The 15,563-nt window shown below is 42.5% G+C and overlaps 3 protein-coding genes across 4 annotated transcripts; 2 read left to right on the forward strand and 1 right to left on the reverse strand.

The window, feature by feature from the left end:
* Positions 1-1,189: 1,189 nt before the first annotated feature.
* LOC139415922 (metallothionein A) lies at positions 1,190-1,912 on the reverse strand. The gene is made up of 3 exons (XM_071164100.1): positions 1,754-1,912; positions 1,567-1,635; positions 1,190-1,395 (listed from the first exon to the last, which is right to left on the reverse strand). Exons 1-3 carry the CDS (start codon positions 1,776-1,778, stop codon positions 1,304-1,306), a joined length of 186 nt encoding a protein of 61 aa, XP_071020201.1. The 5' UTR covers positions 1,779-1,912; the 3' UTR covers positions 1,190-1,303.
* A 1,284-nt stretch (positions 1,913-3,196) lies between these two features.
* On the forward strand, positions 3,197-9,845 carry LOC139394839 (BBSome complex member BBS2). Of its 2 annotated transcripts, none has more exons than XM_071142830.1 (18): positions 3,197-3,874; positions 4,486-4,614; positions 4,727-4,954; positions 5,128-5,253; positions 5,385-5,447; positions 5,600-5,677; positions 5,813-5,917; positions 6,059-6,145; positions 6,349-6,484; positions 6,581-6,720; positions 7,211-7,352; positions 7,745-7,916; positions 8,105-8,234; positions 8,390-8,512; positions 8,606-8,743; positions 8,859-8,971; positions 9,096-9,244; positions 9,356-9,845. In XM_071142830.1, the coding sequence occupies exons 2-18, from the start codon at positions 4,498-4,500 to the stop codon at positions 9,460-9,462; spliced, it is 2,154 nt and encodes a 717-aa protein (XP_070998931.1). In that variant the 5' UTR covers positions 3,197-3,874; positions 4,486-4,497; the 3' UTR covers positions 9,463-9,845. The 2 variants fall into 2 exon arrangements, with proteins under 2 accessions (XP_070998931.1, XP_070998940.1); XM_071142839.1 differs by having other exon boundaries at positions 3,667-3,874; positions 8,108-8,234.
* Positions 9,846-10,281: 436 nt separating this feature from the next.
* LOC139395102 (UDP-GlcNAc:betaGal beta-1,3-N-acetylglucosaminyltransferase 9-like) lies at positions 10,282-15,456 on the forward strand. The gene is made up of 2 exons (XM_071142852.1): positions 10,282-10,421; positions 12,241-15,456. The coding sequence occupies exon 2, from the start codon at positions 12,580-12,582 to the stop codon at positions 13,936-13,938; it is 1,359 nt and encodes a 452-aa protein (XP_070998953.1). The 5' UTR covers positions 10,282-10,421; positions 12,241-12,579; the 3' UTR covers positions 13,939-15,456.
* Positions 15,457-15,563: the final 107 nt, after the last annotated feature.

Genomic DNA, 15,563 nt, shown 5'->3' on the forward strand with positions numbered 1-15,563 from the left:
TTCTGCGCCTTAATGTTCCATCCCTGCAATACAATTGATAACCATTGCTATAAATCTAATCTTACTGAAACATCACTTGTCCTATCGCTCTGTACTGGTATAGATCTACTACACGCCATCCTCTCAGGATCCCTCCCCCTTGACCCATCTTCCTCAGCATGACAACTTCTGCACTATAACCCTGGAAACCTTAACCTGCCTCTCACTGGACATTTCGGATCCCCATTTCCCCACCCCTACAATTAACACATACCACTACTTTCCCCAATGCTACACTTTTGTCTCATGCCCATAAGCTTGACACCTGTAACGTAATGGGCACAAAAGTTCGTACAGGATAACATTCTATCACTTTGTCGGGCAAGGGCTCAATATCAAAACGCAAAAGAACAGAACTCGTTTCACCACTCACTCCACGTCGCACCAAACACCGGGAATCTTCCCCCTTCAGTTGGTTAACTTTCACTGCTACTCCAGTAATCACTCCTTTCAATGGCGCACCTTTCTTGAAACAATTCATATATTTTGTCCCCATTTGGAGCGCCTGCCCCTTCTGACCAGCAGAAACAATCTCAAGACCACTTCTGGTTACCCACACCGAATCCACAGCACCAAACGCTTTACACCCACACTGAAACCACAAATAGATCAGCCAAAGGGCAAGGGTCCACTTATTCACCCTGACCTGAAAACGTCACCTCCAATTCACACTTTAACAAACCCTCCATTTGACTCATGCTCACCCCCTTCCAACCTACCTCACCCTCCGTATTTTAGGTATACATCTCCTTAGACGCCACTTGACGTACATCTTGTTCTTGCAGTCAAGGATGCCATTTACCTGGCGGTCACAGTCAGCACGAACCCATCAGTGCATCCCACTTGGAATAACGCTGTGGCATCTTTAGATTCTTTAGCTTCCACAACGCTTTTTCATGTTAAAGAGTTCTGGTTCCACCAAGGACTATAACACTCATGTATTTTGTAATTGTCAGCTCTCACGCCATCTGCTGTGCTGGCTGGTTAAGGTGATCAATCTTGTGCCTCAACTTACCCATTTTAGTAAAATGAAAAGCTGGTTTCCTAGGAGTGCGCAATTGCTCTTTTTGGAGCACAGACAACATGATTGACCTCTTATGTCCCAAAGCCCAACAACTCCAGTAACCCAAGTTAGTCAAAGAAACTTGAATAAGTTACATGCAATTTATTTCCTTACATTTGACAAAGTACAAAAGCTATGCTCAAGATGGTACAACTTCATAGTCATAGGGAATGGACTGCATTGTGATGTCATACACAGGCCTCACTGACAACAGCTGGTATCACAAGTCTTGCCCTTGCACACGCAGCCTGAGGCACACTTGCTGCAGCCGGAGGGACAGCAGTCGCAGCAACCTGATGGGCCGAAAAATAATCGATTAGTGATGACCAAAGACTATTTCGTTGCCACCTAATGAGGCAATTGAGGTTAATTAGGCTAACCATGGGGCTTTAAAGTGCCACCAGCGATAAGAAAAAGACTATTGGCCTAATAACACTAGTTGGATTTAGAATAGAACCACTTACTTGCTTTCTTACAACTGGTGCATGCGCAGTTGGAACACTTGCAGGATCCACCGCAGTTGCAAGATCCAGCTATAAATAAACAGTTGAGTTAGGTAATTGGTAATTAGCCTGTTAAGATTTTAGAAATACGCTTAAGGCGTATCCATAGCCTATAGTCTTGATAAATTGATCGATATACATAACTTACTTTTGGAGCATTCACAAGGATCCATTTTCCAGTTTTTGAGCTACCTTCTTTATCCGAATGGATCGTAGTAGTTTGTCTGGGTGTCAGTGGTGTGTTGTCAGCTTTTAATTTCTAACTAGCGAGACTTCGACTTTATATCGTCCGGGGCAGACAGGTGCCGTGTGCAGAACAGAGTCGCGCGTTCACGCAGACAGCTCATTAATAGGCTTGCTTGCACACGGTTTATTATCTAGAGCGAAAACATGCCCATCAAGGGAATAGTAGCCTATTGTTTCAATAGCCTACATAGCCTAATTACCATGTTGACAATTGATTCATTCAAATATGGCTACCCATTATGTTACTATGCAAACATGTATTAGTATTTTTATTTATTTATGAATGCCTTCAAATAACCCACTGGGTCTGGACTTTCGTTAACGTTTAGTTACCAGATATTGTTATTTTACAGACACACTAAATTTCTTGTTCAAATTCATGATGATTTAAAGTGTTATAGCCTATAGGCATATCTAATCTAGGACTAGTAGGCTATAGATTAGAATGAGAGAAATGTATGTAATTCTAGATGTAAACTTTTCGGGAATCATTTGAATGTGTAGTGTTTATGACAAATAGATTTAAACGACGATTTAGGCTATAAATCACTACATTGTTGACTGGTTTTCGACTGGACAGTCATCGTTATTGTGCGCAGTGCACACGGTACACAACAGTTGGGCAATTGTTCTTTTGTCACTTTTCCGGGGGAATTTGCTGTCATTGGTGCTGTGTTGAGAGCTTCCATGTCCATGCTCCCCTTATTTGCACACGGGCAGCACTCGTGAGCAACATTCGAATGAGAATGAATCACTTTGCGCTCGTCGACTGAGTGTTAGTGTTTTTGCGCTCGTCGACAGAGTGTTAGTAATTTTTCCAGAATCTCCTGCCTGAGTAATTGAGCTGTGTCATACCACAAACATTGTGCAATGTTATACAAATAGTCACTGACAGTACCAGCTACAATTAATTACAAACGACCGTAATGAAAACAGTGATGCTACCAGAACTGTCATTGGCCTACAACAAGGATAGTCTATCAAAAAAAACAACATATTTCATCATATAAAATGAAGATATATGAACTTTTGTAAAAGTTGAGCATGTACTTTACCATAATATGAATCATAGTCAATACAGAAACATATAGTATAATGGAAGATAATACATGTTTTCCCGGTGAGGAACTTGTTTTTTGGAGTAAAAATAATTTAAACGTTTTTTTACTTATTGTTGAAGAATTGAATGAAGCCTGTTTATTCAACGATTACTTCACAGCACTTTGTACTGTGTAGTGTTGTGCTCGCGATAAAGTGAGGGAGTTATTTTATGCTGGCCAAGGTTGAACCGGGCAAAGGCCCACACGTCATCAGGCGAAAGCGGGGAGGGAGGAGCGCCTTTCTCAAATCGAACAGTAATCTGCTCCTTGCTCTGTCATTTTGTCAACAAGGCATCATGGTGTATCGTTCAGAAGCCTACAACATCGTTTTTCCATGAAATACATGTTTGAATTTTCTAACTCGTTTTAATTGGGAATAAAGCTCAAAAGCAATCACTTTTGCATGTGAAACAGAATCCTACTCATTACTCCACGTGCTCCTAAAGCACTTTGTTTTGAGCTGATTTCGCGTTCACATCACTGCGTTCACATCCTAATCGGAATTAGGAAACGCGTAAAATTCTGGTTATCTGATTCGTTGAACGCGGCACGGTTTCAAAACGAACGCAATCAACTTTCATCCGGTGCAGAACACGCATACACGGACTCCCCGGGTGAGATTCATCGAACCCCCTCAGTGTTTATGCGGGGCACCTTGCTCATGTGCGGGGCACCTTGCTCATGTGCGGGAGGCAGCCCGGTTGCTACCAACTTTCAGGCGGTGCAAAACACGCTTACACGAGCGCCCGGGCGAGATTAATCGAACCCCCTCAGTAACTTCAGAAGATTTGAGTGACAAGTTACGTCATTTGCAAGAGGGAAAGCATCTTGTTGCCTTGTATTCGGACGTTAGCATAGCATGCTTGTAGCTAGCTAACCCATAAACATTGACAGTTAAAGACAGCTAAACATCGAGGACTTCGGTAAGATATCATCTCACTTTATCACATGTTCCATTCATATGCGTAAAATGCAATGCTTTTTATGTTGTTGAAAAATATCGTGTCTTGTTGCAGCTGGAAATGGTGGCTAGCATGCTAGCTAGTTAGCTAACGTTAACGTGGATAGCTGTGATGAGGTACAATCAATCTGACTGTTTTGTGAAAGTCGTGGATGTCTTCATGATTGGGAAAGTGAATTACTGAAATGTTGCACTCGAGTACTAACATTATTTTAATTGGTCATAGCTATGCTATCTTTGTAGTTATCTGTTTATCTAATGTTGGCCATTTTTGAAGATAATGAGGAGCCAATGAACATAGCTAACTAGAGAGCAAACTACAGGGATTAGGTAGATGAAAAGCTTTGACAAGCTGCCCAGTGTTGCTAGGTAACGGGACACCCAGCGGGCGACGAGTAAGCTGTTTATAACATTAGGGTAGTTTGCAAGTATCTGCTAGATTGAAAGAGGGATAAAACATCCTTGTTTCTCCAGCAGTAATGATTCGATTTCATACTCCTCTCAAAACAAGCAACCAGCAGAACACATACACACACACACCATATGTACCATGATTGGTTATTATTGTTGTAGGATTGTGCCACCATGTTGGTGCCTATATTCACCCTCAAGCTGAACCATAAAATCAACCCTCGCATGGTTACAATGGGCAAGTTTGATGGGATCCACCCATGCCTCACTGCAGCCACACAAGCAGGGAAGGTATGGCTTCACTCAGTTCTCTTTCATAGTTTCTCCATTTACATGTATGCATGAAGTATGCATTGAAGTATAGCACTCCAGTGAAGTTATTCAATCTTCTCTCTTCCATCAGGTGTTCATCCATAACCCTCATACACGTGGCCAGCGGCAGGCAGCCCACCGTCTGAGTCAGAGTGCCCAGGATTCAGACATCTCTCTGCTCAATATCAACCAGGCTGTGAGCTGCCTGACAGCTGGCACACTAGGACCCAACACCACTGGAGACACGCTCCTCGTGGGCACCCAGACAAACCTGCTGGCTTATGACGTACACGACAATGCTGACATCTTCTACAGAGAGGTGAACCAAGGACAAAACAAAGGACTGGGCACAATGTTATAACATATCAATACAGCCTCATGATTATGTTGTAGCAGCAGTATTACATAAGCCATCTGCCTGCTGAATCATTAACTGAATACAAAGTTGCAAATGAAGATGTAATGTCCTTTTTCACATCATATTCTCTGTAGGTGACAGATGGGGCCAATGCCATTGTTTTAGGGAAATTGGGGAACATTGAGTCCCCCCTCGCCATCATCGGAGGAAACTGCGCTTTGCAAGGATTTGACTATGAGGGGAATGACCAGTTCTGGACGGTATGGCTTGCGTTCCTCTTACTCTCTTGATTATGTGAACTGTTGTGCAAAAATGAAATTGAAATAAAAATACTTTTATGCAATAGAAAAGTGATAACTGTTGATGTCTGTTTCTATGGGTTCATTTTCAGGTCACGGGGGATAATGTGCGATCATTGGTGCTCTGTGATTTTACTGGTGATGGAAAAAATGAGGTGTTGCATTTAATTTTTTATCCAAAGATGAAAGCAAATACTTTGCAATATAAAACTCAACAATTTCAGATGTTGTGTTATTAAATAGATAGGCATATACTAGATCCTAAAATGGGTAATATACTGTGGTTTTTTTTGTCTGGTGTTTACAGCTTCTTGTCGGATCAGAGGACTTTGACATTAGGGTATTCAAAGAAGACGAACTTGTGTCTGAGATTGCTGAAAATGAGGTATTGTTCATCTTACATGAGGCCATGTTGTTTCTAATGCTATTTGATTATGTTTTATGATCTTGATGTTTATAGTACATTGTGTGTCAGCAAAGAGACAATGTGTGCTGATTGCTCTCTCTTTGTGTCATTCAGACGGTTACCTCCCTCTGTCATATGCATGGCAGCAGGTTTGGTTATGCTCTGGCCAACGGCACTGTGGGTGTATATGACCGCACTGCCCGCTATTGGAGAATCAAGGTACTGCACGTTTTGAATTGGCTGAATATTAGGTAGTTTTCTGTCTAAATGCATCCCTGTCACTTTACACAAAGCATATTAAACTTGCACCAGCTTTATGTTTAAAGATGTGCCAGTAAAGGTTACCCCTTCTCCCTGCAGTCTAAGAACCATGCAATGAGCATCCATGCATTTGACCTTAACGCTGACGGTGTTGTAGAACTCATCACAGGCTGGTCCAATGGAAAGGTAAACCACCTTGATGTGTCAGTCGATAATCAATTTAGCACCTATTTGTTAAAATGAGTACAGCACAAATCAAGGAGAGTCTTCCAAAGTTCTCTAATCCTTCACTTTGTCACATTGTCTGGAACTGGTTGGCACTTGGCACCAGCCTTTCCTCCAAGTGTAAGGAATGTTGTAAGTCCCCTTGACTTCACCATCATTTACAGATTGATGCACGGAGCGATCGAACAGGTGAAGTCATCTTCAAAGACAACTTCTCGTCCTCTGTGGCTGGAGTGGTGGAAGGGGACTATCGCATGGATGGACAGATACAGCTAATCTGTACCTCTGTGGAGGGAGAAGGTAAAGACATGTGGAACCCCATGGCTATTGAATATTGTTTATTTGTGTGTATGTTTTCAGTAAGTGACATCCAATATGTTGTGTACTGGTTGTCAGTGCGTGGCTACCTGCCTGCCAGTAAGGAGATGAAGGGGAATCTGATGGACTCCAGTGTGGAGCAGGATCTGATCCGAGAGCTGAGTCAGCGCAGGCAGAACCTGCTACTGGAACTACGCAACTATGAGGAGAATGCCAAGGTTTCTAAGAACATACACTGACAAACACTTTCACAGAAAGAACTATGAGGAGAATGCCAAGGTTTCTAAGAACACACACTGACAAACACTTTCACAGAAAGAACTATGAGGAGAATGCCAAGGTTTCTAAGAACACACACTGACAAACACTTTCACAGAAAGAACTATGAGGAGAATGCCAAGGTTTCTAAGAACACACACTGACAAACACTTTCACAGAAAGAACTATGAGGATAAAGCTACAACCAAACACACTTTTACATTCATTGATGTGCTGAAACTCTCTGAAGTTAATATTATAAGAATATAATGCTAAAGCCCACACGTACAAGCATACACCCACACCCCAGACCAACATTCAAAGACAAACTTTCTCAGTTACTGTGAGGAGAACACTACTATCCTCCCACCTCTTAACTCTGTACAGACTACACACCCATGGTGATTGTGTCATAGTGTAAAATACCTCTGTGTGACTGTGTCTCTGTAGCAGGCTGTCCCAGGAGCATCAGAACGGGACACCCAGATGGGGGTGATACCAGCCAATACCCAGCTCCAGACTGTCCTCTCTGTCAGAGCTGCCACGGAGTCCCAGAGGTCACACATAGAGCTCAGCATCTCCACGCCCAATGGTAAACATCATCACCCCACACAGATACCCTCCTTACCATCTTCACGGACCACTAACACACTCATGCCCTAGATTTACATTGTCATCAATTCCCAGTAAGCAGCTCACTTACACAGAGCTAAAACCACACAGAAACTCACCAAGCTGACCAAACCTCAGCCTGTCCCACATTGAAACCAATGACTCTCACCATCCTATAATTCCAGAATGCGCAGCCTCGTGTATTTATTACTGCACTGTTGGAGCTAGGAACACAAGCATTTCGCCACACCTGCAATAACATCTGCTAAATATGTGTATGCGACCAGTAACGTGATGTTATTTGATTTTGATTTGATGTGACTTACTGTGGTAAGTGGACTGGGTACTGACCTCTTGGCATTCCTTCTACAGAGACCATAATTCGAGCCGTGCTGATTTTCGCAGAGGGAATTTTTGAGGGTGAAAGTCATGTGGTACATCCCAGTGCCCAGAATCTATGTGGTTCTATCTGTGTTCCCATCATTCCCCCCAAAGATATCCCTGTGGATCTACACATCAAAGCTTTTGTTGGCGGCAAGAGCAGGTACACATATTTCAATGATGAAAGAGACATAGATGTGTTCTCTGCATAGATGTGTTAATGTATTGATTTGCCAATGAAATTCACTCTTATTAGACAAACGTTGTAGTTTCAGTGGAACTTTAGCTCTGTCCAATAAAAAACAACAACATTATTTTGTAATGTGATTGTGCTTCTTCTGTTTCCTGCAGCAGTCAGTTCCACGTCTTTGAGATCACACGTCAGCTGCCTCGCTTCTCCATGTATGATCTTAATGTTGAGCCTGAGGCCCCCCAACCTACTGGGAAAGTTACCTTCACCATCAACGACAGGCCACAGAGAGTGAGCACAAACTATATCGCTTTCTCTCACTTACTCTTACACACACACACACACTTTCATGTGCTGTCACCTGTGGCGACTTCCGAGCCCTTCTGGCGTTCTGCTCCATAGTAATGTTACTGTCACTATCAAATGGCTGTATTCTCTGTCTTTAGGTGGTCATGTGGCTGAACCAGAACTTCCTTCTACTAGAGGGCATTGATACCCCAGACGTGACGTTCACCTCTCTACGTGGCGGAGGACTACTCACCATCAGCATGCTAAGCACTAGTGGAGAGGTATGTCTACATGTCCTAACACGTATCGCTGTGCACAGGATATCTCTAGTATTTCAAAATGGACCCTTCACCTGCCCTTTTCTTTACAATCAGATCACAATAAACACAGATGACATAGACCTGGCAGGGGATCTAGTTCAATCACTGGCCTCCTTCCTGGCCATAGAGGACCTACAGGCAGAGGCAGACTTCCCCACATACTTTGGGGAGCTGCGAACGACCCTAACTGAGGTAAACTCCCCACCTCAGCCTCCACACCAATAGTATTTATCTCATTACCAACCATTTCTCTCATTATTGTGTGTGGGTAGGCCTAACATATTTTTGTAATCAATTGTTTTAACAGGTAGATGACTATCACTCTGTCCACCAAAAGCTGACGGCGGCCATAGCAGATCATTCTAATCACATCCGTAACATGCTGGTGCAGGCAGAGGACGCACGGCTCATGGGTGACATGTGAGTGACAACACACCAACCACCACCTCCATGATTTTTCTGTAGGATTCCTTTGCATGGCTCGATAAGGCGATAATGACCTGTTTTACTTTTTAATCCCTTCATCTTTCTTTGTGCCTGACAGAAGGAACATGAAGAAGCGCTACATTGAGCTCTATGACCTGAACAGAGACCTGATCAATGAGTACAAGATCCGATCCAACAATCACAATGCTCTCCTCGCTTGCCTTAAGTCTGTCAACCAGGCCATTCAGAGGGCAGGGAGACTGAGAGGTGAGTAGGGGTTGACAGAGATTAGTGAAGCATCAGGTTTGAAGAGAACTTAATGTGTGTTTTAAAGGTTTCAGATCTCTGCTAACCTCTCTTCCTCTTTGTTTCTCTCAGTGGGAAAGCCAAAGAATCAGGTTATCACAGCCTGCCGAGACGCTATCAAAAACAACAATGTCAACGTCCTGTTCAAGATCATGAAAGCAGGCACAGCCTCTTCCTGAGGGCACCGCACTCTGGTTGCCTGAAATCCTGAAGGGATTGGAATCCCTGAGAGGCCAGTCTGGCTCTGGGAGCAATGGGGGGAGGCTTTACATGAGAGAAGAAAGACTAGTTCTCTAGTGGCTTGGCCAGAAGAAGAAACAGGCCTCACCTGGACCCCCAGGTGCCACTGGGCAGCAGTGATGTTTTAGAGGAGTCAGTGATTGGGAGTAACTGTCAACTTGTATATGTTGTTTTGTAGCCAAAGAACTATACTCCTTGAATGTTAAATGGGACCAGCAGAGTGAGATACATGTTTACTTTTTGTAGATTGTAAATAGACAGGGAACTGTATTATGTGTGTGCAGAAAGAAATGTAACTAAATTAAATTACTGTCTTCTAACGTAATTTTTCTGTGTTTTGAGTTTTTCTTTGTAGTATTTGTATTCAAGTCTTGTCGGTTAAATAAATGTATTTCATGTCTGTCTCACCATGCGAAGTGAGTCCTGCTCCTAAATTGCAGCCATTTAAGACCGCTAAGGGCTAAAAGAACAGATTGTCCCATTTGCAAGGATCACCACGATAAAAGTATACTGTCGGACAAATTAGTATGCTAGGTCTTCATCATTATGCCCCCTTCCTCCAAATTCTTGGGAGTCTGTCTCCAGTTGCTTAGCTGTTAGCTGAACCTGCGACTCCCACACGTGTCACGTGGCCAGTGTAAGGAACACGGTTAAAACGGTGTCGTGCCAGTTTTGCACATTTCTCCAAAAGTTAACTCCTTATTACAGAGCCTCCAAACCAAGTACGTCTGTATTCATTTAATGTGTTTTCTCTCAATGTTAAACCTCGTTTATGTTGGACCCAGGTTGGACCCCAGCTTTCCTACAGTCTGAGACTGCAGATTTTATACAGAAACCAGATGTTCCCGGGTTTGGCATTGGCGCTATATAATTGCTTTGGTGACTTTAATCTGTCGTGGTAAGTATGATGACTGATGTGCAGGATACTTTGTACACATACTGTATACTGATTACAATACAAACGCGGTTATTCAATATAGGGCTCCCTGTGATATGCAAATATGCAACAGTCTGGCAATTACATGTAAATGTAATGCGTCATGGTAGGATATATAATATATGCAACACAATTATTACTTTGAGGGTAAACGCATGTGCAAAATGCGTAAAATACGTTTAGTTGTTTTGTTCAAAGATGCATTTTTTCAAGCTATAAACTGCATGGTTAACCAATAGCTACATTTATGAAGGATATTAATATGAGCATTACGTTAGGAACACTATGTTCTAATGAACACAGGACATGCTTTTCTATTTAGGAATCTTATGTACAGTTTAACATAAGATCCGACACGTCCCCCTCCTATTTGGGGCTACGTCCTATAAGAGGGAATGTCAATGTAGTCATTCTTCGAAATGTTTTGGAACATTTTATTTAAAAAACACCCCACTTCGATGGAGCACAGCTACAGAAGTGACTTTTTGTAGCAGGTTAGGAGAGCGTTTCATCTAACCCTAACCTTACCCAATTTCCTAACCTTAACCTAATTATCCTAAACTGCTACGTTATTTCTCCTAACCAGCTTCATAAATTCTCCCAACCTGCTACGAAAACGTCACGTCCGGTGGTAGCTGTATTGAAAGTGGCGTGTTTTTAGGGAATCACGTTTTTCCATTGCTTCTTCTGAGGTGACGTTTGAATGCTAGACAACTGGGAGATGGTCTGGGTCCGTTTTCCCAAACGTATTTTAAGGCTAAATTAATCGTTAGAACTTCCGTAGGAACATCGTCAAATCCGTTTCCCAAAACCATCCATCAGTAAAGTTACTCTTGAAAACGCTCGTTATTTAACGACTGTCTCAGAACAGTCGTAGAACAGCTAAGTGTGTCGTCCGTTACATGTTTTTTTGTCCTTCTGCCTCACTTTATACACATAATAAATCCAGATGTTTATTTGTCTTTCTGTGACTACCGATAACTTTACAGAGACTGTGACTACAAATATAAGGTTTCCAATTTCTTTGCAATTGTTACTAAAAAGCGAAGGATACAAATATGATTAAATGAAAACCGCGGTGTCTATTCGAATACAGATTGGCTACGTATACCAATATGCTGTTTTTTAATTATATTAAAATAAATGTCATGTTTATTCAATTTAGTTTAATTTAGCTATTTGTACGTTACTGTCTGTAATTTTTGCCTCAATATATTTAATGATGTGGAACCTCTTGATTTGGTGCATTATTTTAGGGTGAGCATTAGAATAAGCTGCCGCAATATTTGTAGCCATAGGTGATATCTCTCTAGGAGCTGATTTGTAGGTAAGATTTGAAAGGGAGAATACTGATCCGAGAGCAGCGCTGCCTTTCTTGCGAGCGTATCAGAATCGACATATGCCTCAGACGCAATTAGTGAATGTTCTCTCTGCATGTTGTTTTGGTAAACACATGTTACAGCTTCGGCTGTTGTACAACATATGCATAATTAAAACACTCCTAAACCTAAATTCAATCGTAATCGGGAAACCGTAAGGGGCGTGTCTGCTATAGGAAGATTTATTCTTGCAAACATTCTTGCAAATAGTTCTGGGAATTTGGGGAAATTAGTTTGAACGATTGCAACTGCAGAGATCATTTATTAATAATAACTTAAATGAAAAACAGAAAATAAATTATACAATGTAAATAACTGTAAATATAAAAGTAAAATATAAAATGTACTTTTGTTCCTCTCCTTTTATGTTTAATACTCATGTGATTTATCTTCATATCAAGGAGCAGAGCCTGCTGATGAGATGGGATGGAATGAGTGTCATGGACTAAAGGGAAAACCCCTCACATACATACTGCAGGAGAAACCTCAAGACTGCAGAGTGTTGGGTTACGGAGAATAAATCGTCAGGACCTCAGGGTCATAACTGTTCCCTGTCATTATGTTCACTCAATGAATGGAAACAATCCGGAAAACCTTTGCATGGATGATCAGTATTATGAAATCCTCCCAGGATGCTGTGTGGCGCTTTCTGATCTCAGATCCTGAAGGAGAGGAAAATAAAGATCAATGGGAAAAGAGTGGTAAATAAAATCAGAGGGAAATAGGTTCAGTCAGACACAATGAGGAGAATTCATATAAAAGATGTTCTGTGCACCCTGCTCATGCTGGGGCTACTCTGTCTGATGTTGTATGCCCATCAAGGCTTCACTTCCACCTGGGACACCTGGCAGTTAGAGCAGGGCTGTACAAGCTCCCGCGCTCTTTTAGGGCCCCCACCAGAGAGCCATGTAACTAAACAGGTCCCTTCTACGCCCCCAGACAAGACAAAGTGCCAGTCTCCGCATCAGTCCCATTCTAAGTCTCAGACATACCCCAAGTCCAAACTTCAGTCTAAATCCAAACCTCAGGCCAAGAACAAATCTAAGTCAAAGAAAGATGAGGGGACAAAGGCTGTTCCAGTTTTACCCACACGACCACCTTTTGACTTTGAGGGTTACCTGAGGGATAAGGACAACCGGGACTTCATACTGCTGATGGACCAGCTAGGGAAGTGCTCAGGCGAGCCCTACATGCTCATTGCTATCAAGTCAGTAGTGGCAGACTTTGAAAGGAGGCAGGTAGTGCGGCGCACCTGGGGAAGGGAGGGTGTTCTCCAGGATGGGCAGACAGTAAAGACTGTATTCCTCCTAGGGGTGCCCATGAACAAGACCGCCCTGCCTTTCTGGGACCGGCTCCTTGCCTACGAGAGCCACACCTTTGGGGACATTCTCCTCTGGGACTTTGATGACACATTTTTCAACTTGACTCTTAAAGAGACCCACTTCCTCCAGTGGGTGAATGGCAGCTGCTCCAATGTCCAGTTCATCTTCAAAGGTGACGCAGATGTCTATGTGAATATTGAGAACATTCTGGAGATGGTGAAGGGTCAGAAGCCTGATAAGGACCTCTTTGTGGGTGATATAATCCACCATGCCCGCCCCATCCGCCGGCGCAGCAGCAAGTACTTTGTGCCTGAGTTTGTGTACGGCCAGACGATGTATCCGTCATATGCAGGAGGGGGAGGCTTTGTGATGTCCGGTCACACCGCCAGGCGTCTGAGTGGAGCGTGTCAGCAGGTAGAACTATTCCCTATCGACGATGTGTTCTTAGGCATGTGCTTACAGAGAATTGGAGTGAAACCGTCACACCATGAGGGTTTTCGTACGTTTGGCATTGTGCGCCCCTCTGCTGCTCCCCACCTCCAGGTGTTTGACCCTTGTTTCTACAGGGAGCTGATGGTGGTACACAGCCTGACAGTACCACAGATCTGGCTCATGTGGAACCTGCTGCATGACCCCCAACTGAGCTGTCACAGTAACCCGACCCCCACCCTGTGGCCCTTCAAGTGGAGGGGCAAGGTACTCAGGACAACAGGACAAAAGGACTCAGAGACTACAGTGGAACAGGACTATGATGTTACAGTGTTTGTAAAGCATTGAGGGGTTTGGTTTAAGTTGATCAGAGGGACTACATTGTGAAAGCCATTGGGATATGGAAGCTGTGATTGAATGTTTGCTAGTTATTTTGAGGTTTTTGCTTAAAAGTTTACAGCCATTGTAAATGTACCCCTTTTCTAAGAAAAAAATAATGTTATCTTTTTCATTAACATCCTGGATGTAAAACCAGTCTGTATACTGGTGGTAATGTTTAAAATATCCCTGCTCCATTTAGGTACAGTATGACTGAATCCATTTTTGTATTTTATTGCACAGAGCCTCAATAAGGTCAATATTGACTGAAGCATGTGCCAGGTTGATTTTGTGAAATTGAATGTACATTACAGTGTTGTCAATTATGAATCGCTGTGTGTGATAACACATCATATTACACCTTTATGTAGACTTGAAAGGGAAGTTAGGGGAGGCAAAGCTCAATGCATCAACTGTATAGGACACATCACTGCACTCTATACTCCTCTGTAAACTGGTCATCTCTGTACACCTGTCGCAAGACCCACTGGTTGATGCTTATTTATAAAACCTTCTTAGGCTTCACTCCCCCCTCCACATACAACACCCGTTCTGCCAGTCACATTCTGTTAAAGGTCCCCAAAGCAAATACATCCCTGGTTCGCTCCTCTTTTCAGTTCGCTGCAGCTAGCGACAGGAACGAGCTGCAACAAACACTCAAACTGGACAGTTTTATCTCAATCTCTTCATTCAAAGACTCAATCATGGACACTCTTACTGACAGTTGTGGCTGCTTTACGTGATGTATTGTTGTCTCTACCTTCTTGCACTTTGTGCTGTTATCTGTACCCAATAATGTTTGTACCATGTTGTTATGTTTTGTTGCTACCATGCTGTGTTGTCATGTGTTGCTGCCTTGCTATGTTGTTATCTTAGGTCTCTATGTAGTGTTGTGTGTTTTGTCCTATATTTATATTGTATTTTTATATTTTTTAAATACCAGGCCCCCGTCCCCGCAGGAGGCCTTTTGGTAGGCCGTCATTGTAAATAATAATTTGTTCTTAACTGACTTGCCTAGTTAAATAAAGGTTCAATCAAAAAGTAACTGTAGCTGTGGTAGGAAGTCCCCAAGGGACGTCGTTATACAGTTCCACACTCTGGGGGAACTTTCCTAGAAATGTTCCAGCAGAGGTATGAACACAAAGAAACAGTTCACACCTTATGTGCACAGCACCTCTTTTTTTTAGTTCATAATTAGACACTGAAGACGACAATCACCAAGCAACAAACCAAAGCTCAGAGTAAAGCCTGAACATGAGTGGGTGGGTGGTGTGCTATCATTTACAATACTTCTGATAATCAGAAATCATACATGGTGTTCCTTTTTAAACTTGTATGTTCAGCTATACCTCCAACTGTAGTCCAAATGCTTTCTTTACACGACATGCTGTTGATATGAAAATAGAAAGCAATCTGTTAACACTGAAATTGTCCTTGGTGGAAAAACTGCATGTACTGCTTTTTCTTGCTCTTAGTAAATAAATAAAACAATACTTTTTGTGTCATATTTATTACATCCATTTGTTCATATCCTTTTTGTACACACAGTAACAGGATTATTTTGAATTAACAGAATTCATAATGAGCAGTGTTAT

Source organism: Oncorhynchus clarkii, chromosome 1, assembly GCF_045791955.1.
Source record: "Oncorhynchus clarkii lewisi isolate Uvic-CL-2024 chromosome 1, UVic_Ocla_1.0, whole genome shotgun sequence".
Classification (NCBI taxonomy): domain Eukaryota; kingdom Metazoa; phylum Chordata; class Actinopteri; order Salmoniformes; family Salmonidae; genus Oncorhynchus; species Oncorhynchus clarkii.

Coding starts and splice junctions, on each gene's coding strand:
- LOC139395102 (XM_071142852.1), top strand. CDS start 12,580: ATGAGGAGAATTCATATAAAAGATGTTCTGTGCACCCTGCTCATGCTG.
- LOC139415922 (XM_071164100.1), bottom strand. CDS start 1,778: ATGGATCCTTGTGAATGCTCCAAAA. Junction 1,636..1,753: donor TCCTTGTGAATGCTCCAAAA/GTAAGTTATGTA, acceptor GTTTATTTATAG/CTGGATCTTGCAACTGCGGT. Junction 1,396..1,566: donor CACCAGTTGTAAGAAAGCAA/GTAAGTGGTTCT, acceptor TCGGCCCATCAG/GTTGCTGCGACTGCTGTCCC.
- LOC139394839 (XM_071142830.1), top strand. CDS start 4,498: ATGTTGGTGCCTATATTCACCCTCAAGCTGAACCATAAAATCAACCCT. Junction 8,235..8,389: donor TCAACGACAGGCCACAGAGA/GTGAGCACAAAC, acceptor CTCTGTCTTTAG/GTGGTCATGTGGCTGAACCA. Junction 9,245..9,355: donor GAGGGCAGGGAGACTGAGAG/GTGAGTAGGGGT, acceptor TGTTTCTCTCAG/TGGGAAAGCCAAAGAATCAG.